At 42.9% G+C, this 23381-nt stretch overlaps 1 protein-coding gene across 1 annotated transcript in view; it reads left to right on the forward strand.

The window, feature by feature from the left end:
• The first annotated feature begins 11822 nt into the window (after positions 1-11822).
• LOC121927064 overlaps positions 11823-23381 on the forward strand; it is a 94196-nt gene continuing 82637 nt past the window's right edge. Inside the window, exon 1 of the mRNA XM_042460594.1 lies at positions 11823-12212. Coding sequence (XP_042316528.1) covers positions 12059-12212 — 154 coding nt within the window. The 5' untranslated portion in view covers positions 11823-12058. The remainder of the gene's footprint in view (positions 12213-23381) is intronic.

A 23381-nucleotide genomic window follows, 5' to 3' on the forward strand; every position in this document is an offset into this window, starting at 1 on the left:
TATTAAACCAGCATAATTCTATCTGGTTTAAGGCTTAATTTGGGTGGCATTGTGATCTCATCACAAGCTTTTTACCACTGAATTTGCCACCCGAATACAGACTGGGTCCATCCCCAATTGCAGAGCCACTCCTCCAAGCTCTTTTTGGATCCGGAAGTTTTTCGATTTAAGAAAATGGCTACTGGAGCAGCTCTGCAAGTGGGGATGGACCCGGGCTGAATTTGGGTGCCAAATTCAGTGCTAAAAAAGCTTGTGATAAGATCTCAAGTTCTCCAATCTGTTAAGGTAATTTTGAAATCTGAGCCTCTATTGGCTACCCCTCCTATTTTTGGTGTCATTTGCAACTTTGATAAGCATGGATAAGCATCATCCAAGACATAAAGATGTTGAATAGCACTGGGTCCAGATCAGAACCCTGTGGTACTCCACAAGTCATTTTTCTCCAGGATGAAGAGGAGCCATTGGTGAGAACCCTTAGGGTTTGGTCAGTCAACCAATTACAAATCCACCTAGCTGTATCATTGCCTAGCCCACATCTTACTAGCTTATTTGCAAGCATATAATGGGATATTTTGCTGAAGACCTTACTGAAATCAAGATACACTACATCCACAACAGCCCCTTCATCTACAAAGCTTGTAACTCTATCAGAAAAAGAGAGAACATTAGTCTGGTGTGAAATGTTTTTGAGAAAGCCATGTTGACTTTTAGTGATCATGGCAGTGGTGTTGTGTTTGCCAGAAGCAAAGGATTAATGGATCACGACCATGTTAGAAAGGCAAGTAGCACCTACAGAGCACCTGTCAAGTGGCACTTTTGGCCAACTGGATTCCGCTGCCCACTTGTTAGTTTAGAAACTTCTTTTATGGATCACATCTCTTTTAAATGGGATCAGAAAACCAATGTGAAGACTAGATAGGGAATGAAATGCCAAGCATTAAGCAAATAGAAATGAAGAGTAAACAATGCAAGCTTGTTTTAATGGCATGTTATATCTAAAGATCAAAGATCATGTGAACTACATCCTTCTCACCCCCAGTCTACAAGAACATTCTTTGTCACATACTGGATTTGTATTTTTATTGTTGCTCTCCTTCTCTAAGAGTGTATTTGCATATCTCCACTACACAGTTATATCAGTTTTATACCACTTTACAGAATCCTGGAAACGGTAGTTTTGTGGGGTACATAGATTTCTCTGTTCAGCGAGGTCTGCTGCCTGTCTAGAGTTCGAAATTTCTCACTAAATTACAAATCCATAGGACGGACCCATGATAGTTAGTGGTTTCACAGTGCTATTAAGTGCATAGTGCGGATTTAGCCATATTGTTTTTGAGGGCATAACATACCAGGAACACTTCCTGCAGAGACCCCAGTAACATACACTGGACAGAAGATCTTCACTGGGGCAAAAGTGATGGGAGCATAGCGTGAATTCTAGCATCACTTTTTTATAGATGGGAAAGTCCTGTGAATACCAAGTGATAGCACTTTTTATTCACAGGATAATGATGTGATTATCAGGACGTTGTGCAATGTCATCTGATAATCTCTGTGCAATTGCACAACAGTGACAGGAGCATCCTGCTATGTGCCGGTCACTTTTGCCCATGTGAAAATCTCCAAGTCTTTGGATGGAAAAAAGTCCCTGCAAGTCCCAAGTTTTCTTTTTGTACAGGCTAATCTTATTTTGTAGATCCATATGATGCTTTCCTCATCCTGAAGTATTTCTTGTGAACTCCTGGCATTTATTTATCTAACTTATTTAATTTACCAAAGACTTTTTATTCCCACTCCCAGGTCAGTTTAAATTAACCCAGTACATTCCACCATGTCTTGGTTACTTGCTGTGTATTTCTACTAACAGTGATGTTCTCACTTATTTTATTTTTCTCTGAATAAGTTGCATCATGACTTGGAAATCAACAAAGAAATGGTAGATTTCCTTTTGGAGGGTCCCTCAAAGCACTGGTTAGTGACAGAGATCCCTTTTGGGATTATTAGTTTTTCTTTTTCTTCCATTCACTTCATACTATCTTGGTAGCAGCAGATATTTTCAGACAATAAATTAAAACTCTCTAAGTCCCTCAACAGCACCTTTTGACCAAGCTGGTTAGGGGATTCTGGGAGTCATATACTTACAAGCAATGTCTGCAAGCTCAGATAACCACAATGCTTTAATTTAAAGATATAGCCTTGTTAGTTTTTTGTGGGTTTGTCGGGCTATGTGGCCATGTTCTAGAAGAGTTTCTTCCTGACGTTCTGCCCAAATCTGTGGCTGGCATCTCCTCTCTGAAGATGCCAGCCACAGATGCTGGCGAAATGTCAGGAAGAAACTCTTCTAGAACATGGCCACATAGCCCGACAAACCCACAAAAAACTATGGATGCCAGCCATGAAAGCCTTCGACTTCACATAGCCTTGTTAGTCTGTAGAATCAGTATATAGAGAGATCTTGTAGCACTTGGAGACTACCAGAAATATGTCAACTTCTTTATTTCAGTTAGTCTCAAAGGTGCTACAAGATCTCTCTACAAACGAATGCTTTAACTTGTTAGTCAAATAAAGTTGCAGACAAATTCACCAGTGTTATAGCTGAATTAGACAATGCCTCCCTGGCAAATGGGCCTGAATTGAGGTCAGAGTTGGAGGAATTGCTGATACAGGTCGCAACACATTTAGTAAACAGCATCAAATGAAATTAACTCATGTACAACACTATGATGAAGCATTTTAATTATGAGGAAATTAATGTTTCCCATTTTGACAGTTGCTTCAAAGCTTTTTCATTTTGGCTCCCCCTCACTCTGCCTTCTCTTCTATGTGATAGCTGGCAAAGTACAAGGAAAGCAGACTGTGTAACCATAAAAACAGACCTTTGATTAGCAATTTGCATGAAGTAAAAAACATAAATGGAATACACAGAGTTGGGAGGAGGCTGGGAGAGAAAATGGGAATGTGTAAATATATGTTTAAAGACCTCTTAAATTCATACAGGTTGGTATCTGTTGGGGTTTGGTTCCAGAACCCCCTGTGGATACTAAAATCCATTGATGCTCAAGTCCCATTAAATACAAAGGAGTAGTAAAATGGTGCCCCTTATATAAAATGACAAAACCAAGGTTTGCTTTTTGTGTGTGTGTGTGTGTGTAATATTTTCTAGCCATGGATGGTTGAATCAGTAGATAAAAAAAATCTGTGGATACAAAGTGCTGACTGTATATGCTATTAATCATCATTGTCATTAACAGGAAGAGGAAGAAAAGGAGGCAAAAGAAGCAAAGAAACAAATGTATTATATAGTCAGCAATTTTAATTACAGAGGAAAGGCGGGTTGAATAGTACCATCCAGAGACAACTGACTTGTTCTCCTGTTTCTACTAACTCATGTACAAAATGTTATACCAAGAGGTATACATTAGAACTATTTCCTTTTAATTTTGACTGTCATTTTAAGATCAGCGTGGCAATGACACAACATGGCAACAACATGAAGGACCGGTCATGCAAGAGCACTGCCAAACATGCTCCCAGCTTACAATGAAAGGCTGGATATAAATCCTTGAAATAAATAAATAAATAAATATTTTTGTTTTATTGTGATTTTTCCAGAATGCTCTGTCATACAATATTGTTTGCTTATTTGTAGATTCAAAGTAGGGGTGGAAAGTATATTCAAAAATATTTGACAAATCACTAAAAAAATATTTTTCAAGTATCTAGAAACTCCGATGAGAAGAATCCTGGACTGATGAGAATCCGCACAGTCCATGACTTATTTTGGCTGTTTTGTACAAAAATTAGTATTTTCTGTGCAGAAAATAACATTTTCACACAGAAATATTTCCTGTGTGTTCCAGAAAGGTTTCCTGAAAATGCTGCAGTTGAGGCCATTCCATGCAAAATTCACATGTGGTTGAATTGCACTGAAAGCAGCATTTTCTGTGCAGGAAACAGCTTTTTCTGAATGTTTCACAGTTTCCTGCACATACATGCAGATTAAGCATAAGATAATACCCCTACAAATTCCTTTCCCCCCATCACATTTCTAGGAGACCTCACTGTTCCATAAGATTTTTTGCAGACATCAAAGGTAGTTTTCTGCCTCCTTTCCAACAAAGGTTCACTTCCTTTACCTAACTCTTGTTAGTGATGCACAGAGGAAGGTACAGGCAAACAATTTCTGAACGTCTTTTACTTTGAAAAGTCTATGATGAGACAATATTTATAAGTATGGTTGCATTAAAAAAGTGTTCTGTGTGAACAACAAGGTATTTCCTGCCACTAAAAAGATGTAGTAACTGAAGTTACACATAAACCAAGAAAAACCATCTTACTTTGGAGGTACAGAAAGAAAGTACTTGCAGAGAGAAAATGAGCTATCATTTGACGGGGGGAAAATGGCCCGTTTCAAGTCAATTGAACAAAGGTTTCACAATAGTGTAGTAGCAATTTTTTCAGTGAGCCACTTTTATGAACCAAAATTATATGCATTGCCAACACATTTTTGAAACACTGTGTTTACTAGTGTTTCAGTATTACTTTCTAGTTTGGACTTCTCCAAGCTAAACAGCCCATTTTTACTTTTGGAAAGCATAGATTTATTTTAGCACAAGATAGATCACCCCAAAATACATGTATGAACGTATGTTTTCAGATCCTCCCTCCTCTCATGTTTGAAGTGGGTATTAATTATATGATTTTAAAATATGGAAATATTCTAGAACAGTATCTAAAGCCGTTCACAGAAGCCAAGCTTCCAATTCCAAATTCCAAGAAAAAAAATCCAAAAAAGCCAGCTGATGGTATTGTGCCAAGAAAATGAGTTTACTTTAGCAGGTGAGTGCCAGCATGAAGTACAGCTTTACTACACACCATCAATCAATACACACTGTCTGAAAAGTGCTACTCAAGAGGTATGGCGCAGGAGGTGGGTGAGGTTGCCAGAGGCCATGCTATGATTTGGTTTTGGACTTGTCTCCCTCCTTCCATTAATAATTCTGGAATAAAGACTAGTGGACTAAGTTCTTGAGAAGTAAATTTATGGGATGGAATAAAATGAGTGATGTTCCTTCCATCACAGCACATAATCAGTACCTATCTTTTGTGTAATTCCCAGCACAGTCTCTCCACTTGCAATAATTTATCTGCTTAACTTACCCATGTTCTCTTCCTTTATTCCTTTCTCTTTCCCTTATATATACTTGTTTTGTTGCACAAATCAAACACACATGCACACATACACACTGATTTTGTATTATTGGCCAAGATCCTACACCACAGTCTACATTTTATAACTTTACAAATCTGTAGCTATGTTGTAGAAATGCAATGAAACTGTTAGTGAATTTTGAAAATGAGCACCAGCAAGAGCATTCTAATGCACATTGGACAGGTCTGATGCATATCAGGCATTTTTGATGTGCATTGGGCACTTTGGACGGATACAAGGTGTTGTATTCCAGCACTTTCTAAGCAGTGTGTGTGTGTGTGTGTGTGTGTGTGTGTGTAATGGCAAGTCGCAAAACAACTCAATTCAATTTTGTGCACACATAAGGCCATTTACAAAGATGTATGTCCCAAGCAGAATGCCAGCCATTGCAATTATTGTTGTTTAAACATTTTTATTAGATACAAAGTAAAAATTGCACAGTTCATTTAGCAAAATAATACAATATTTATAAATTTATCAGCATCAAAATAATATGATCATGCTGGCTGCATCTGCATTGAATAAATAATCCAGTTTGACACCACTTTAACTGCCATGGTTCAATGCTATGGAATGCTGGGAAGTGTAGTTTCTTGTGGCACCAGAGCCTGCTGACAAAGAAGGCTAAATGTCTCATAAAACTACAGTTCCCAGGATTCCGTAGCACTGAGCCATGGCAGTTAAAGTGGCGTCAAACAGGATTATTTTTGCAGTGTAGATGCAGCCGCTGTATGAATTCGGTAGCAACAAATTTATAAATCATCTGACTTTTGCCATTTTATAGCAGGACTTCCTGTACTTCCCATCAGCTTATTCAAAAAGATCAATCCAAAATATCCTACATAACAAGGGAATTACTCCCAGACCCCCAAACCTGTTGAGAAAGTCTATAAAACCTTGCCATTTGGTCCGAAAGTCATCTCTTGTTACTTAATTATTTCTTTGTTTTTACCACTAACATTCTAATATACATTCAACATCAAAATAATATACATTCAGAACATATAGAAATTAAGAAACAAAGAGAAAGAAAATGAGAAGAAGAAAAAAACAAACATTTAAAACACAGTAGATCTCTGACCCTCCAGTCTTAACTGTAAGAAAAAGAAAAAGAAAAAAGGCAGGAGGAAAAAGTTACTCTACCATTACAGATCTTACTAAATAATTCTACTAGAATTACTAACAACCATAACCACAGAGTATTACATAGTTAGATTTCTTATAGCTCAAAAAAGTCCATAAAATCTACCTCTAAACATTTTGGAATTAACTTGTCACCTTCTTACACGTCCACCATCTATGAAAGAATGCCCTCTCATTGTCTTGACATCCGCAGCAAGAAAGTCATCTTCTTATCTCTCCCTCTCCCATGTGTACCTCAACTTCATGGCTAATTTTTTCATATTTAAGGCCAAATCCAGGACTTTGTTGATCCAGGAAGATAGGGACCACATCTAGACTGTAGAAATAATCTGGCTTGACACCACTTTAACTGCCCTGGCTCAATGCTAGGGGATTCTGGGAACTAATTTTGTGAGACATTTAGCCTTCTCTGTCAGAGAGCTCTGGTGCCACAACAAACTACTGTTCCCAGAATTCCATAGCATTGAGCCATGGCAGGTAAAGCGTCAAACCAAATTATTTCTGCAGTGCAGATGCAGCTTTGATATATCTGATATTCCCCCCAGAACTGGGACTGAAGGCAACTTAGAACAGTTAAAATAAATGAAAATAAAAACACAGTTGTAAAAAACAATGCAAAAAGTTACTGCTAATTTATAATTAAACGACAGCACTAAAACACTTTCAAGTATATCATATGCCACGTAACTGGAATGCTAGGCATTTATGATAGGGATTCTGGGGAGGGGGAACAATGCTCAGAATGGGTGCAGGACAGTGAATTCTTGATACTAAACAGCATCTAAAAATATCAGTGAGATTTATGTATACAACAAAAATGTGAGTTGTGCTAAAACACCATTGTAATATATGGGACAATTTATTTGTGATTGAAATCATTTCCTGTGATCTCAATAGGACTTAAACATGACTATTAACAAGACTGAATTCATTTCCTGTGATCTCAATAGGATTTATGCATGACTATTAACAATGCTACCCTACACTGTTGTAGCACTATCATTCCACTTTTGCTGTTCTTGAAAAGATGCAGCGGAAGCTTGGGTTGCAAATGGGCCGCGTACTCCCCAGCGACAGGGAAATGAGATAAGATCTGTTTTCTTAAGTTACATCCCACATCTATTGTGGCAGCAAAGCCAATGCAATAAACTCCAATATCAGTTCACCAGAGTAGTAAATCTACTGGATGTAGGTGCTGTACTGTTCAGTGATATGGCTGAACAGCTTGGATCCAGGTTACTTATACATCCCATGTCTATCACAGGAGCAAGGCCAATGTGATAAACTCCTTAGTCCACAAGGATTTTCTGCAGCATCTTAATTCACAACATTCCTATGTGTATCAGGGTTGGGAAACTATGGAAAGCAAGGGGACCACATTAGCCCCTTAAGGTCCAAAACACACTGCACATATAATTGTCAGAAATCCCCTGCATTCATATATTCATTTGGGGTTTCTGTCATAAGGATTATAAGTTTAGGGTTTTGTTTAGATATTATTAGAATAAGTTTATAATGAGTTTGATATATATTGGTTTGTTAGAATATGCTAGAAGGGGATAGATTGATGGTTAGCTTCTGTGCTTGCTTATTAGGATTGGAATGCTACAATGTTAGGGAGTTACCCAGCCAGGCAGAGACTGTTACTGAGTTGGGAGGGGGAGTTTAACCTAAAGAGTTGTTGCTATTGCTTATGGTATGATGTTATGGTAATATGTTCATGATACTTATATATATTGCTATTATATTTTAAATGCTGCCATGTCTGTTGGGTTGTGGGATGATGGGATATATAACCATGCTTGATTATACTTATAGGCTGTTAAGGTTCATTATTAGTTCATTATTAGTCTAGTGGTGAAGGATGTTTGTGCTTCAAGGCCACAGGTGCAAGGAGGAGATAACGCCTTGTGAGAACTTAATTGTTTTGAGAGTTTGCCAGAGATCCCGGACTATACATCATTGGGGAGGAGATTCCAATTATCCAATTAATTTACTTTATTGCTTTATGGGGGGTGGTTATGCTTGTGGGACTATATAACCCATCTGTAACTATACATCTTCATTCCTGACAAAAAATGTAACTTCTCTTGTATGTACACTATTTTCAATAAAGTTGGTACTTTTACAGCCCAGCCTCTTATTGGGAAGGGAGACTGCAAGCAGGAGCCTGAGACTGCTTTAACTGCCATGGCTCAATACTAGGGAATCATGGTAATTGTAGTCTATTGTGGCACTAGAGCTGGTGTATTGTGGCACCAGAAAAGGGTAAATGTCTCACAAAACTACAGTTCCCAGAATTCCCCAGCATTGAGCCGGGGTGGTTAAAGTGGTTTCAAACTGGATTATTTCTGCAGTATGAGTTTAGAGACTTTGGAAAGTTGTGCTGGCTCCCACATATAAGAATAATAAAAAATGTTTTGCTCCCAAATGTCTCTAACAGGTATGGGGGCATTTCCGCCATGTTTTGGGTTTGGGCCTCTTCTAGGCCTAAATTGATCCGGAAGGCAGCAGAATATGATGGAAATGCACATCTTAAATGTTCAACTAGTGGACATTTTGAGAGCCAAAATGTTTTTCTTTAAAGTTTTGCAAACATTGTTTTGGAAATCCCCTCCACATCCATTGGGCATTTTGGGGCATTCTGCAGAAATTCAGATTTTTTCCTCCCAAAAACCCCTGGGACTCACCCAGGTCAGAACCAGGGTCAGAATAGCAAAGGCTTGATCTGCTTAGGCCCATGTTTTGGATTTCAAAAAAGGTCTCCTAAATAGGCCCCAGGGGGCCAGCAGAATCTGGTGAAAATGCACCTTATTGGATATTATATAATATTAATATAAATGCATGCTTCTTAGTCATGCTCAAAATGGAGGACATTTGGAATTCCTCCTGGATAGAAGGCTGAAATGTAGGATACATATACAGGAAAAGGAGGATGTCCGGTTACCCTGGAGCAGATGTCCTAACTGTAAAGGAGGACAAGGCATTTCAAAAAGTAGGACACTCCAGAAAAAAGTGGAAGACCTCTACATTATTTATATGGTTTCTAATATGCGAATGTTGTATGTGTGTGTAGAAAGAAAAAATGGAGGACATGACAAAAGAAAAGCCAAAACCACTCCAATAATAATAATAATTTTATTCATTTGTAGCTCGCCTTTTTCCCACAACAGGGATTCATGCTTCTTTGTCATGCTCAAAATGGAGGATGTTATTGGAATTCCTCCTGGACAAAAGGCTGAGATGTAGGACATGTCCTGGAAAGGTGGAGGTCTGGTCATTCAGGACCAGATGCCATCACTGCAAAGGAGGACAAGGCACTGCAAAATGTTGGACACTCAAGAAAAAAATGGAGGACATGACCAAAAGAGAAGCTAAAAACATTCCTATAAATACAAATCCATGCTTCTTAGTCATGCTCACAATGGAGGACATTTGGAAATTCCGCCTGGATAGAAGACTGAAATGGAGAAAGGAAGACATCTGGGACCAGGTACTGTATGTGTGTATATGTAAAAAATGCTTGTTAGTCATCCTCACAATGGAGGACATTTGGGAATTCCGAAAGAAAGAAAGAGCGAGAAAGAGGAGAAGGTGTCTGGTCACCCTGAGGGAGAAAGAAAAGGAAACAAAGAAAGGAAGAGAGAGAGAGAGAGAGGAGGAGGAGGAGGAGGAGGAGAGGAAAAAAAAGAAAAGACAGGAAAGAAGGGGAGAAAGAGAGAGAGAGAGAGAGAAGGTGTCTGGTTACCCTGAGGGAGAGAGAAAGAAAGAAAAGAAAAAGAAAGAAAGTGAGGAGGAGGTGTCTGGTCACCCTGAGGGAGAAAGAAAGAAAGAAAGTGAAGAGAGGTGAAAAGACAAGACAAGAAAGAAGGAGAGAAAGAGAGAGAAGGAGGGAGAGGAGGAGGAAGTGTCTGGTCACCCTGAGGGAGCAAGAAAGAAAGAAAGGAGAGCGAGAGAGGGGCGACAGTGCCCTGGGTGTGAGGCTGGTGTCGTGCCAAGAGGGCCATCGGCACATGCCCTGGCACGCCTCCCTGCTGCCTGCCTGCAGTGCCAACCAGGGCTAAGTGAAGGCGGGATAAGAATAAGCATGCCTGCGCCATTTCGGGGGAAAGATTAATTTGGTCAGCTAAGCCTTGTCCTTTCCCGCCTTTCTCTCTCTCTCTCTCTCTCCCGCCAGAGGTCAGCGCGGGAGAAGCACCCTCAGCCCCTCCAGGTGAGGAGGCGCCGAGGGAGAGAGAGAGAGAGAGGGACTCAAGGGAGAAGGCGCCCTGAGGAGGAGGAGGAGGAGGAGCGGGGCCAGCCAGGCGCCAGGGGGGAAGGTCTGGGGACCCCTTTCCCAGCCCAAAAGCCCAGAGGAAGGAAGGAAGGAAGGGAGGGAGGAGAGGAGGCTGCCCAGGAACCGAAGGATGAGGCGGAGGAAGGTAGTGGCCCTGGTGGCCTCTGGAGAGAGCCTGCGAAGGGGGAAAGCCTGGCTCTGAAAGTTTCCCGTGGGATGCTCCTGCTGGATCTCTCTCCCTCTCCCTCTCTCTGGATCCCTTTAGGCTTCAAAGTGTTCACAAGAGCCTTTGGCACCGACACCTTGGAAGAGTCTCAAAGGAGGGGCAAGAAGAGCCTCTGGCATCTCCGACCCTCTTTGGGTCCTGAAAGTCTCCCAGAGCCCCTTCGCATCCTGACTTTCTTCAGCGCCTGAAAAGACTAGGCAGACGCTCCTTTGGCATCCCGACCCGGCTGCCTCTTGGGATCCCTCCAGCCCCCAAAGGAGGAAGGAGCAAGATCCCTTTGGGTCCTGGTTTTCCAGACGAACCCCTTTAGTCTGAAAAAGGAGGTAGAAGGCCCCATTTGGCATCCTGACCCGGCTCTCTTTGGGGGTTCGACTCAAAACTGCCCCAAGATCCCTTTGCGCACTGATTCTGCAGACGAACCCACTGGATCTTTGAGCCCCTTTAGTCTCCAAAAGGAAGTACAAGATCCCTTCGCATCTCCGGCTCGCTCTTGGGATTCTGCTGGCTCAACCGAGGCGCAGACGGATCCTCCTCCAGAGTCACCCGCGGCTCTCGAGGGCGGCGAGAGAGAGAGAGAGAGCCCCGGGCATCCTGACCCTCCTCTCTCTCTCTCTCTCTCTCTCTCGGGATCCTTCTTGCTCTCAGAGGAAGGAGGTGCAAGAGAGCCCTTGGCCTCCGGATTGTTCCAGACTAAAAAAAAGGAGGGCCAGGATCCCTTGGGCAAACCCTGATCCGGCCAAAGTGCTCCAAGATCCCCTTTGCGCACTGGTCTTCTCTTTGGATCCTGAGTCTGGCAGGTGCCACTAGGAGATCCCTTGGCCCCCTGCTTTTTCTCCTCCTCTTCTTCCAGATGGCTCTGCCTTCCCTCTCCTGAAGCGGGGCTCATTCTTGGCGAGGGTGGTGGCACTTTGTGGGGGCTTCTCTCCAACGTCGCAGGGGATATTTCCCCCCCCCTTTCCGAGCCGGCGGCGATGGGACGCTGAGAGCAGATCGCGCGAAGAAGGGACCCCCTGCTGGCTCTGCGGGTGGCTTTCTCCGACCCCTCTCCCCTGCTTCCCTCGCCTTCGGGGAGGAGGAGGAGGATGCCCCCTTCGGCGGGGATTCCTTGCCAGTAGCAGCCAGGCTTCTTTCCGGACTCCTGGCCATTTGGGAGAGACGCGGAGGGAGCGAGAGCCGGAGCCCGAGGCCGAGGCAGGTGGCCATGGCTCCTCCGGAGGGAGCCAGCCCGGCCAAGGCGGCCCTTCTCAAGCTGAGGAAAGTTCGCAAGAGGCGGGAGATGCTCCTGCCCCAGCTGGGCTTCATCTGCGCCCTGCTCTTCTTCGTCTGGGGCATGGCCAGCCTGCTGCCCAAGCTCGGTAGGTGGAGAAGGAAGGGCCCCTTCCCCGGGGCTTGGAGGGAGAGTTCCTGCAGGGCAGAAGGGGTTGGGCTGGAGGGCCCTCGGGCTCTCTTCCAGGTTTTACACACTTGTTTTCTGCTGCTCCAGAGAAGGGGACCCAGAGCAAGGGATGCAAGCCCCAGGAAAAGAGATCCCAGCTCCGAGAGTAAGAGCTGTTTGCGAGGGGAACAGACTCCCTCCGAGTGTAGCGGAGGCTCCTTCTGTAAGCAGAGGCTGGATGGCCATCTCTCAGATATGATTTGATTGTGAGTTCCTGCATGGCAGAATGGGGTTGGACTGGAGGGCCCTTGGGGTCTCTTCCAACTCTGCGATTCTACTTTTGCTGCTTATATGCCCTCAAGTGGTTTCTAACCCTAAGGCTAGGGTTTTCCTGGCAAGATTTGTTCAGAAGGGATTGGCCTTTGCCTTCCTCCAAGGCTGAGAGAGTGCACTGGCTTTGCAAACTGCAAAGTCCTCATCGCCCTCCTGACTGCTTGCCACTGATGGGCTCATGCTCAGTGAATGCTTTCTCGTTTTAATGCCATCACTACATCTTGTGGCAATGAGTTCCATAAGTTTCCAAGGTGTGTGGAGATGTACATCCCCGCTCCCCATCCCTTACCCTGAATAAGCTGCCTAAAGGCACCAGATCCCATCTGATCTTGGAAGCCAACAAGGCTAGCCCTGGTTAGTAGTTGGACAGGATAGGAGACTGCAAACAAATACCTGGTGTTGTCAGCTATATTTCAGAGGAAAGAACTGGCAAAACCACCTCTGAGTATTTCTTGCTTGTGAAAACACTTAGCATGGGTTGCCTTAAGTCAATGGCGACATGAAGGCATACATATAGAGAAACAGCCTTTGGCCTCTCCTTTCGCCTCATCTGTACTGGGCCTTAGTCACTTCAGGGATGATACATAAGAGCACATGCCAAATACATGAAGATAGCCAGAAGTGTTTGATCCCATCAGTGCACATTTCTTCATCAATACTTAAACAGATGACTTAGGCAACTAGTTCCAGGGCTGCTTTGTGAAGACTTCTTTTTCTTATCAGAGATACCAGGGAAAATTGCACATCAATTTATAAGTCTTTCTTGCAGCAAATATGTGACTTATGGTATGCAAGGGAACTGATTCTTTCCTTGTAAATCTTAGTCAGATCTGGAGTTGTACATGGGAAACTTTTTATCACAGATCAAATGGAATACAGAACCTGACTTCATAGTGATTTTTGGAAGCAGAAGATCTGAAGTGTGAACGATAGCGTACAGCGTCCAAAGGGTGTGGGAGAGCACAGCAATCGATGGCGGTAATAGCATAATATAACACTGAATGACTTCAGCAGTCATGATTTGGTGCCTTTTATTCATTAGTACAATGCGTAAAAATGACAGTTACCACTGAATGAACTTTTATTGGCCAAGGATTTTGCTTTATAAGTGATGATGATCACCATCATATGAACTTGATTGTTCCCTTATGAAGAGTCCCTTGTAAGCTGATTTGTATAAAACTTGGTGAAACCCACCCCCCAACAACAACCCAACTCTGGGAAATGCTTTCTTTCTTTCTTTCTTTCTTTCCTTCCTTCCTTCCTTCCTTCCTTCTTTCCATAGGCTTATAATAGTAATTCCAAAATGGGCAGATTACAACTAGGGTTGCCAGATCAACCATTTTAAAACATAAAAATAAGCAGCCATGAATCTTTGCTGTCTGCTGAATAGAGTTTGATGAAGCTGTGGCAGATCAGAATTCAGAGATCCAAAGCACACTGCAGAAATAATCCAGTTTGAGAACTGCCCTGGCTCAATGCTAGGGAATTCTGGGAACTGTAGATTTGTGAGACATTTAGCTTTCTCTGTCAGAGATCTCTGGGCCCACATTAAACTACAATTGCCAGGATTCCCTAACACTGAGCCAGGACACTTAAAACAGTCTCAAACTGGATTGTTTTCTGCAGTGTGTTTAGGACCAGAGTCATCAGATGCAGTCCTTTAAAATACTGCAGGCTCTTAAATAAATGGACATCTGGCAGTCTCTAGTCCCCAGAGGTGATGGCACCATCCTTCTTCACCCCTCCACTAGGGCTCCTGTACCTTTAACAAGAGAAGAAATTTGGCAAGTATACTGGCTTCTTCCTTTAATAACTGAGATGTTCCAAACAGCCTTCTGCCAGGTAGTTATTAAGTGAATGATCTGTGAGACCAGGAACTGGCAGCTGTTCTTAACTTGGACCCATCCGTGGGTGTGTTCTTGGTGATTATACTAATAGTAGGTGTTGCAGAAAATAGAACATTAAAGACAAGAGATGTTGCGTAGAAGAGGTGCATGTGGCCACTGAGCAAGAGAAAATTTCCTTTTGTGGTTTCTGTCCTGAAAAGCTGGTATCATTTAGTGGCTCATGCTACAATCCTATGTGGCAGGGGTGGGCAGCCTCCTTGGGTCTAGGGACTACTTTTCGCACCTGGGGCATTCTAGAGGATTGCAGTCAAAAATGGAAAACAAAAACCAAACTATAGTGGAAGTGTTGAGAATCACAGAGTTGGAAGACACCACAAGCACCATCCAGTCCAACCCCTGCCATGCAAAAACTCACAATCAAAGCATCCCCGACAAATGGCTATCCAGCCTCTGTTTAAAGACCCCCAAAGAAGGAGACTCCACTTCTCTACAAGGGAGTGTGTTACATAGTCGAACAGCTCTTACTGTCAGGAAGTTCCTCCTAATGTCGAGGTGGAATCTCTTTTCTTGTAGCTTCCATCCATTGTTCCAGGTCCTATTCTGTGGAGCAGCAGAAAACAAGGTTGCTCCATCCTCAGTATGACATCTCTTCAAATATTTAAATATAGCTGTCATGTCACCTCTTAACCTTCTCTTCTCCAAGCTAAACATACCCAGCTCCCTGAGCTGCTTCTCATAGCGCAATCTACTTCTAGTTTTGAAAAATAGGGTGATTTTTTAAAATGTTGAACAGTGGGGTATGTGTGAGAGAAAGATTGATTTAAAAATTGGCAATTACATTGCTGCTGTGGCTGCATCCTATGGGATCAAGGGATTTGTAGTTTGATGATGAGGCAGGAGAGGAGCTCCATAGCTGAGAATCCGGAATATCTCTCCCTAAAATGCAAACCTCAGGGTTCCACAGGCTGCAACTGTGGCAATTAAAGTGGAATCACAGTGTCACAAAAACAGTGCTGTGGGTTGTATGCAGCCCCAGGGCCATGCTTTGCCCATTCCTCTTATACACATTTGCCTAGGAGTAAGCTCCACTGAATGTAATAGGATTTACTTCTGACTAAACATGCATAGGCTTGTGTTGTGCACTTCTAAGCTGTACACTGGCCAGTTTCCAAGTCAAACCATACTCACTTTAGATTTTGGGGTTGCCTCCTGGTGGTACATATTTGGTGGGTTGTTTTCATCGGCAAGAGACGTAGGACACTGTGAAATATAGTTGTACCCAAATGCCCTCTGTAAAGGAAGCTAATGCAAGCGAGACAAGACACACATTTTCTGGAAGGACATCAATTTCCAACTCTCAGGTGGTACAGCTAAAAGGCAGTTTTACCATGCTGAATGCCAGGACTTTCTTTCAGTGGCACAGAGATATTTAAGACTGAAGGAAATTTAAAGATTATTGCTAAAGTCATTGCCTGAAAGGTTTGTTTGGTTTTCTCAAACCTCAGCTTTTAGTCTGCCAGCCTTCAGTCCCCAGAATCTGCTCTGTTGCTTCAGGACACCAGGCAGGCATCTTTTGTGTTACCCAGGTACATGTTCCTTGTAAAGGGAGATGCTAGGGTTTGAGTTTGGGCTTTCTCTATGCAACATGTATGTGTTACCCAATCCTATCCCTTAAGGAAGCTGTTGTTATTTAAACCTCAGTACTATGGATACAAATATGCATATGTATGTGATACATGTAGCTGCAGTTACTAGTGGGAAATTGTGGATGAATGAAACACCTTAGCCTACAGAATTGGAAGGGTTCTCAAAGGTAATCTAATCCAATCACCTACCAATGAAGGAACTCACACCTAAACTATCCTTAACCATTCACCATCTGCCCTCTCTTTGGAAGCCTCCAACAAAGGAGAACTCACCATCTTCTGAAATACCGTAGTCCTTTCCACTGTTAAAGATTTCATACTATCAGGAGGTTTTCCCCAATGTTTAGGCATAATCTCCTTTCTTATCATTTGAGTCCATTAATTTTGTGTCTGCAAGTTTGTTCTGTCTCCAGGTATTTGAAGATGGTTAACATATCACCTCTCCGTCTTCAACAGCCTAAATAGCCTAGATTCATAAGTAGTTTCCCATAGGGCTTCATTTCCAGACCCTTTATGATCATGGTTGCCATCTTCTGGACATGTTCTAGCTTGTCAATATTCTTCTTAAACTGGACATAGTACTCCCGTTGGTGTCTGAATGGAGGAGAATAGAGTGAACACGTAAACATGTGAAATGCATTATATGGATATAAAACAGAGCTAGGCAATTTGTGATTCTCAGCATATTGCTGAAGTACAGGCCCCATCAGCCCTAGCCAACACAGAAATACCCAGTGATGAGGAATGATGAGACTTGCAGTTCATCAACTTCTAGAGAGTCACATCCCTAATAGAGAGTATTACAGTATTCTGCATTTGTTTTTATTCCATCCCAAAATAAGGTAGATATCAATAAGATAAATATCTAATTATTAGCAGTCTAGTCATGTAGCACTTTTGAGACTAACAGAAAGAAAGAAGTTGGCAACATGAGCTTTCGTAGGCTTAAGTCTACTTCCTCGGGTGCATTTGGGCCAAATTTGGACCAGATGCATCTGAGGAAAGCTCATGATGGCAACTTCTTTCTTTCAGTTAGTCTCAAAGATGCTACAAGATCTCTCTGTATACTGATTCTACAGACTAACATGGCTATATCTTTGAATATGAGCAGGCTAAATATCTAGTTGGATTAGGGATTTGAGGTTTGAACTACAATTCTGGAGACAAGGCTTCAAATCCCCACTCAGCCATGGAAACCCAATAGGTGACCTTGAGGAAGTCACACTCTGTATGCCCTGAGAAAACTCTGTGATAGGTTACCATAAGTCGAAAATGACTTGAAGGCACACAGTGGCACAACAAAATACTTAAAATCAGATCCAAAAAATGTGCTGCAAGTTTTTCCTGAAACCCCAGATGTGTGACAAGCACCAAAGAATTCTCCAAGCATGCTCTTGCTAAACTGATTTGGAGAAAATATAGTGTTGCTAAAAGAATGCTATTGATTTGCTTTAGAGATTTTATGATAGAACAGGGCCTAAGATTTGCAGGCCCTGACAATGGCTGAATCTGCACTGTGAAAATAACGCAGTATGGCACTGTTTTAACTGCCATGGCTCAGTGCCATAGAATTCTGGGATTTGTGGGATGTTTAGTCTTCTCTGGTGCCACAACAAACTACAAAGGAGCCCTGGTGGCACAGTGGTTAAATGCCTGTACTGCAGCCATTCACTCAAAACCACAAGGTTGTGTGTTCAAGACCAGAAAAAGGGCCCAAGCTGGACTCAGGCTTGCATCCTTCCGAGGTCGCTAAAATGAGTACCCAGACTGTTGGGGGCAAATTAGCTTACTTGCTAATTAGCTTACTTGCTGTTCACCGCTATGATCTTTGGAATAGCGGTAGGCTTGGCCATAAACCCGGCTGAACTGGGAATTTCTGATTTTGGGGCCCCGGGCCCCTCCCGGCACGGGTGCAGCCCCAAACCGGAGCCCCCCAGTTGCAGCCTGGGTTGTGCCGCCCCAGGCAGGCCTCGCTGCCCTCCCTCCTCTTCCTCGGCGCAGGAGGCGAAGCTGGAGGCAGCGCCTCCCCGTGCGCCCGCTCCACCCTCCTCCTCTGCCCCCTCTCCCCCTGGCCGTGCGGAGGAGGCAAGGTGGGCGGAGGCAGCACCTCCTCCGCGTGGGGAGGGGGAGAGGAGGTGGGGGAAGTGGCGCAGGCGCGCGGGAGGCGGGGGATTCCCCCGGGATTCCCCCCTCCAGGGCCTGGCATGGGCTTGGGGGACACTGCCTCCCAAGCCCATGCCAGGCCCTGGATGGGGCTCCGCGATCACGGAGTCCTCCCAGGCCTGGCATGGGTTGGGGTGCTGCCTCCCAAGCCCCATGCCAGGCCCTGGATGGGGCTCCACGACGTGATCCCACGCGACGCGTGTCACCCAGGCCCATGCCAGGCTTGGACAGGTTTAAAAGTAGGACTTTTTTTAAATTTCCCTGGCCAGGAAATGTTAAAAAAAACACCTACATTTTTAAACCTTGTCCTACATTTTTTCCCGGTTTGGAGGTCCCCAGGGATGGCAACCCTAAATAGTGGTATATAAATAAAAAACAAACAAAAAACAAACAAATCCCATAATTCCATAAAATGAAGTCATGGAAGTTAAAGCAGTGTCAAACTGCATTATTGCTGCAGTGCAGATTCTGCCAATGTTAGGAAGAAATCAAAACCAGCTTCTTGAATTGATTTCAAATAGTTATCATGAGTTCCAGGGTATCCTCAACTCTTAACTGTTGAGGATTCAGATAGATTTCTCCAGGAAAGCCTGCCTTCCCCAACTTGATGCCCTTTAGATCTGCTGAACTGCAGTTTCCTCCATTGTAGGTAGCATGCCCAAACTTGCTAAGGTCTCAAAGGTATTGCTGTGTTAGTGTGGAAAATCAGTATGCAAAAGGATTTTGTAGCATCTTTGAGACTAACTGAAAGAAAGAAGTTGGTAGCATGTTCACTTGCTTTGCAAGCTGACTAGGGATTGTGAGATTTGTAATCCAGATGGAAGAAAGGCAGCTAATCGTGGAAGGATGCTATAAGAAGTTGCAATTTATCCCACCCATACTTCTACAATTTATTTTTTAAATGACATTTAATGTTCTGTGGTTCTTGGTGAGTTCTCTATTCTCATTCAGCTGTTTATAGAACTCTTGGAGAGGATTTGATTCATTTAAATAAGTTTATTTAGAGCATGGTGGTTACTTCTGCAAACCTTAAGGTTCCTTGCAAAAATGCTAATAACCACCATCTGTGGAATTGTTTAGACAGAGCTTCTAACTGCATGGTTGGAGCATTTCACATTTTATTACTTGTGTTTATAGCTTCCTTATCAGAAAAAGGTCAGTTGAACTTTGTGATTAACTGTAAGTCTTCCTTTCTTACCAGTTGTAATTTATTAAACCATTGTCCTTTTCAGATCTGAAGATCTGTAAACACCAGAAAGGAGAATTGCACCAAATCATCTCAAATATGAAGTATAGATTGTTGCTGAAGAGTGAATGCAGAGGCATCATTTTAACAATAGAGGAGGTGGTTGGATAGAACCATTGCTGCTGTCAAGTATAGTACTTTGACCCTGTTTTGCAAGTTGTAGGTCTGCTTGAGGCTGAACTAGAGAAATACAGGGATCTAAACAGGGTTAGCATGCACATAATGTTACCATAACTCGTTGAGTTTTATAACAGGTTATAAAACATTTTTAACTTTTTCCTTCAGTATGCCGTATGAAGTATCAGTGCATGTAGGCTTTAAAATGTTGTTGTTGTTGTTGTGTGTTTTCAAATAGTTTCTGACTTATGGGCCTGTTACAGACAGGCCAAAATAAAGCTGCTTCGAGTCACTTTGGAGGTATGGTATTTCAATGATGCATGCGTCCTAAGAGTCCAAAAACCGCACCAAAGCTGCACTGCAGTCCTTAGGGCCAGAGTGTGGCTTTGGTGTGGCTTTTAGAATCTTAGGACGCATGCATCATTGAAATACCATACCTCCAAAGTGACTCGAAGCAGCTTTATTTTGGCCTGTCTGTAACAGGCCATGGAAACCCTAAGGCGACCCTATTATAGGGTTTTCTTTGTTCAGAGGCGGTTGCCTTTGCCTTCCTCTGAGGCTGAGAGACTGTGATTTTCTTAAGGTCATCCGGTGGGTTTCCATGGCTGAGCAGAGATTCAGACCCTGGTCTCCAGAGGCTTAGTCTGATGCTAAAACTACACTGGCTCTCTTAAAAATGTGTGTGTTTCTTGAGAAACAGTAATGGCTGGAGAAATTCCATTTGATGTTCAAGGGCAGGAATGAGCCTGAGAAAGGGAAGCAATTTGCTGGTCCAGGATTTAATTTGCAAATGAGGTCTGGATTCACAATGCAGGTTAAAAAAAACTGCTTTGAGAGGGTTTTCAGATGCGGTGCCTGTCTTCACAAAGAAGTGCAGGTAAATGTGTGCAATTTGTATAGGGTCACTTAGCTAACAGAACAATCCTAATCATGGGAAAGTGTGTAGTGTCCCTTTCCAAGCCCCACAAGCTCCTGCTAGCCAGGGAAAGGGCAGAACTTGGAAGAGTTACTTTTTAAAGACTTTTCAATGAATGAATGAATCTTAATTTAGGTCAATGACCAGAAAACCTTTGGACTTTTGTAGTTGTTATGTACCTCTGATTTATGGTAACACTATCATAGGGTTTTCTTGGCAGGTTTTATTCAGAGGCTGAAAGAATGTGGCTTTCCCAAGGTCACTCAATAGGTTATTATAGTTGAGTGAGGATTTGAATTCTGGTCTCCCAGGGGATGTTCCCACTAGGTGAAACCCCGCGTTCTGAATCGAATCCAAGGAGTGGCGTTCCTATTAGGATCCAATTTAAACCTAGAACGGTTCTAGAGCAACCCGCAATCGTCCCCACTACAAATCGAATTGTAGAGTGGGATAAAATTTTGAATCGAGTTTTCCTCATTTAACACGTGTTAAAAAAAACACTAGGGTCCGACCTACGTTTTTCCATTGATTCGAGTTAGGAACCGGAGCATTTAAATAGGAACGACAGCCTTTGAAATCGCGTTAGATGAATGGGAGGAGCGGAGTGCGATGGGGCTGTCCTTGGGGGAGTTGCCCTTTCTGTCCCCATCCGTCTGGCTGTCGCCATTTTTGCTTCCCTCACCCCTTTGTCCGCTGTGGTCTTTCAATAAGAGATAAGGATTATTTTTATTTTTTATTTAATGGTTTACAGGCGCTTAATCTCTTCAGCGCTTTAAACACCTGAAGTCCCGGCTGCTCAAGGCTTCCCCCGGTGGATTGCAACCTCCCCTCTGTGTGGGGAGAGCCCATTTCTAACGGAGGAGAGGCAGGGAAGGGATGGCTCCTCGCGAGGAGGCATCTGATCTCGCCCAGGCAGGGAAGGGCTCTGATCAATGGGGGGGGGGGAATAGAGCCTTTCTCCCCAAATGGAATCTGCCTTCTCCTCCAACCCTGGAAAGAGAATCTTTGGGAAGAGTGCTCCCTCCCTGCTTTTCCAGCAGCCTCCTTCATTGATCTCTGTGCTCTCTGAAGGGATTCTCCCATAGTTCCTCTGGAAAGAGCTTGGGTTCCTTTAATTCGCTTTGCCAGAAGCTCTCTGAAGGGATTCTCCCTGGCTGTCTTGGGAGACAGGATGCTGCCCTCCAAAACCTATCCCATAGTTCCTCTGGAAAGAGCTCCGCTTTGCCAGAAGCCTCTCCCATTGATCTCTGGGCTCTCTGAAGGGATTCTCCCTGGCTGTCAATGAAATGGAAATGATGCCAAAAGATAAATCGCTTCCAAATATTCTGGATTAACGTTACGTCATTCTGACGTACTATTGATTGACAGCTCCAAATAAGGTATGGAGGAGAAGAATCGATTTATTTAAACACCGAATTCATGCCAAGTAGGAACGCTTGCAGGTAAAAACTTCCATTTAAAAAACCAGATGGGAACGAAGAATAAAAGCAATTCGGAACGCGGGATAAGACCAGGGTTATTTTGAATCGGATCTATTAAAAACGTTGTATTTTAAATCGTTTCAAATCTTAAGTGAGAACACAATCCCAGAGTCCCATTCCAAAACTCAAACCACTATACTATGCTGATAGTTTTTGAGGTGTGGAGAACTATCGCTTCTGAAACCCCTGGCTAGTATGTCCACTTGGATTCTGGAAATTGTAGTCCAAAAATGACATTTTCAAGTTCTGCTCAAGGGAAGTGGGCACACCACCATTGCCTCCAAGGGAAAGGAATTTACTACAGTTTGGATTCACACAATTTGCAGCCCTTTGGGGCTGTACATTACAAACAGTATCTTAAGCAAAGTAGAGCATCATCCAAACTCCACCAAACAGTGATACCTTTACTGGGCCAAAGAAAATGCACATTATACATGCTGCGAACTTTCGAAGCTCCTCTGGCTGTTTCATCAAGCAAAGGTGTTAAAGATGATACAGGATATTTTTTAAAAATGGATGATATTAGTCATAGCCCAGCATTAGGTTAAGCTGTTGTACTTGTAGACCTGAGTTCAGATGGTTTGGAAAGGAATTCATGCAGGTGGTCCCCTCCTCTTTCTGGCCATGTGGGTGCTGGGAAATTTAGTCCAGGAAATAAACTTTAAATTCCATTTGCAAGATAAAAGGCTACTGCCTTTGAGATCCAATTTATCTCAAATCCTTCATGAGGCCACAAACCCTTTCTTAGGAAAAGAATCCAGGGCTTCAAGCATCCATGGCTTGAAAATATTTTTTTTAAAAGTATAAATGCCAAATAGCAAACTTTGATTTTCCATTTCATATAAGGGACACCATTTTGCTATGCCATTATATTTAATGGGACTTGAGCATCCACAGATTTTGTTATCCACGGGGGATCCTGGAACCAAACCCCAGTGGATAACAAGGACCCACTGTACATTAAACATGAATTTTGTTATATCAGCAGACCAGAGAGTGGTTATGATGCCTGTTGTTAAATCTCAGCAAATCCACGTCTTCTATAAATAACATTTATTAATAGTATTGGAGAGGAAAATGTGGGATATACCTTGGTAACACTGTAGCCACAATGGTGGAAAGCAGTACTACTGTTATTCAAGGAAGATCTTTGTGGACAAATTTCCTTTTCTGGAGAGGAACATACAGATGGGATGTCTTTACACATGAATGTATTCAGGGACCAGAGAATTGCACCATACCTTTTCAGTTCACTAGTAAGTGGAATTTGAACTCCATTTTATTCAGTACATTGATCTAAAATTAGAGCTATGATAGCAATAAATGTATTATAGGTAACAGCAATAAATCTATTTTGGGACAACCTAGAAGCTTTATAATCTGAATAGTTTATGAAG

The sequence above is a fragment of the Sceloporus undulatus genome, chromosome 1 (assembly GCF_019175285.1).
Source record: "Sceloporus undulatus isolate JIND9_A2432 ecotype Alabama chromosome 1, SceUnd_v1.1, whole genome shotgun sequence".
NCBI lineage: Eukaryota > Metazoa > Chordata > Lepidosauria > Squamata > Phrynosomatidae > Sceloporus > Sceloporus undulatus.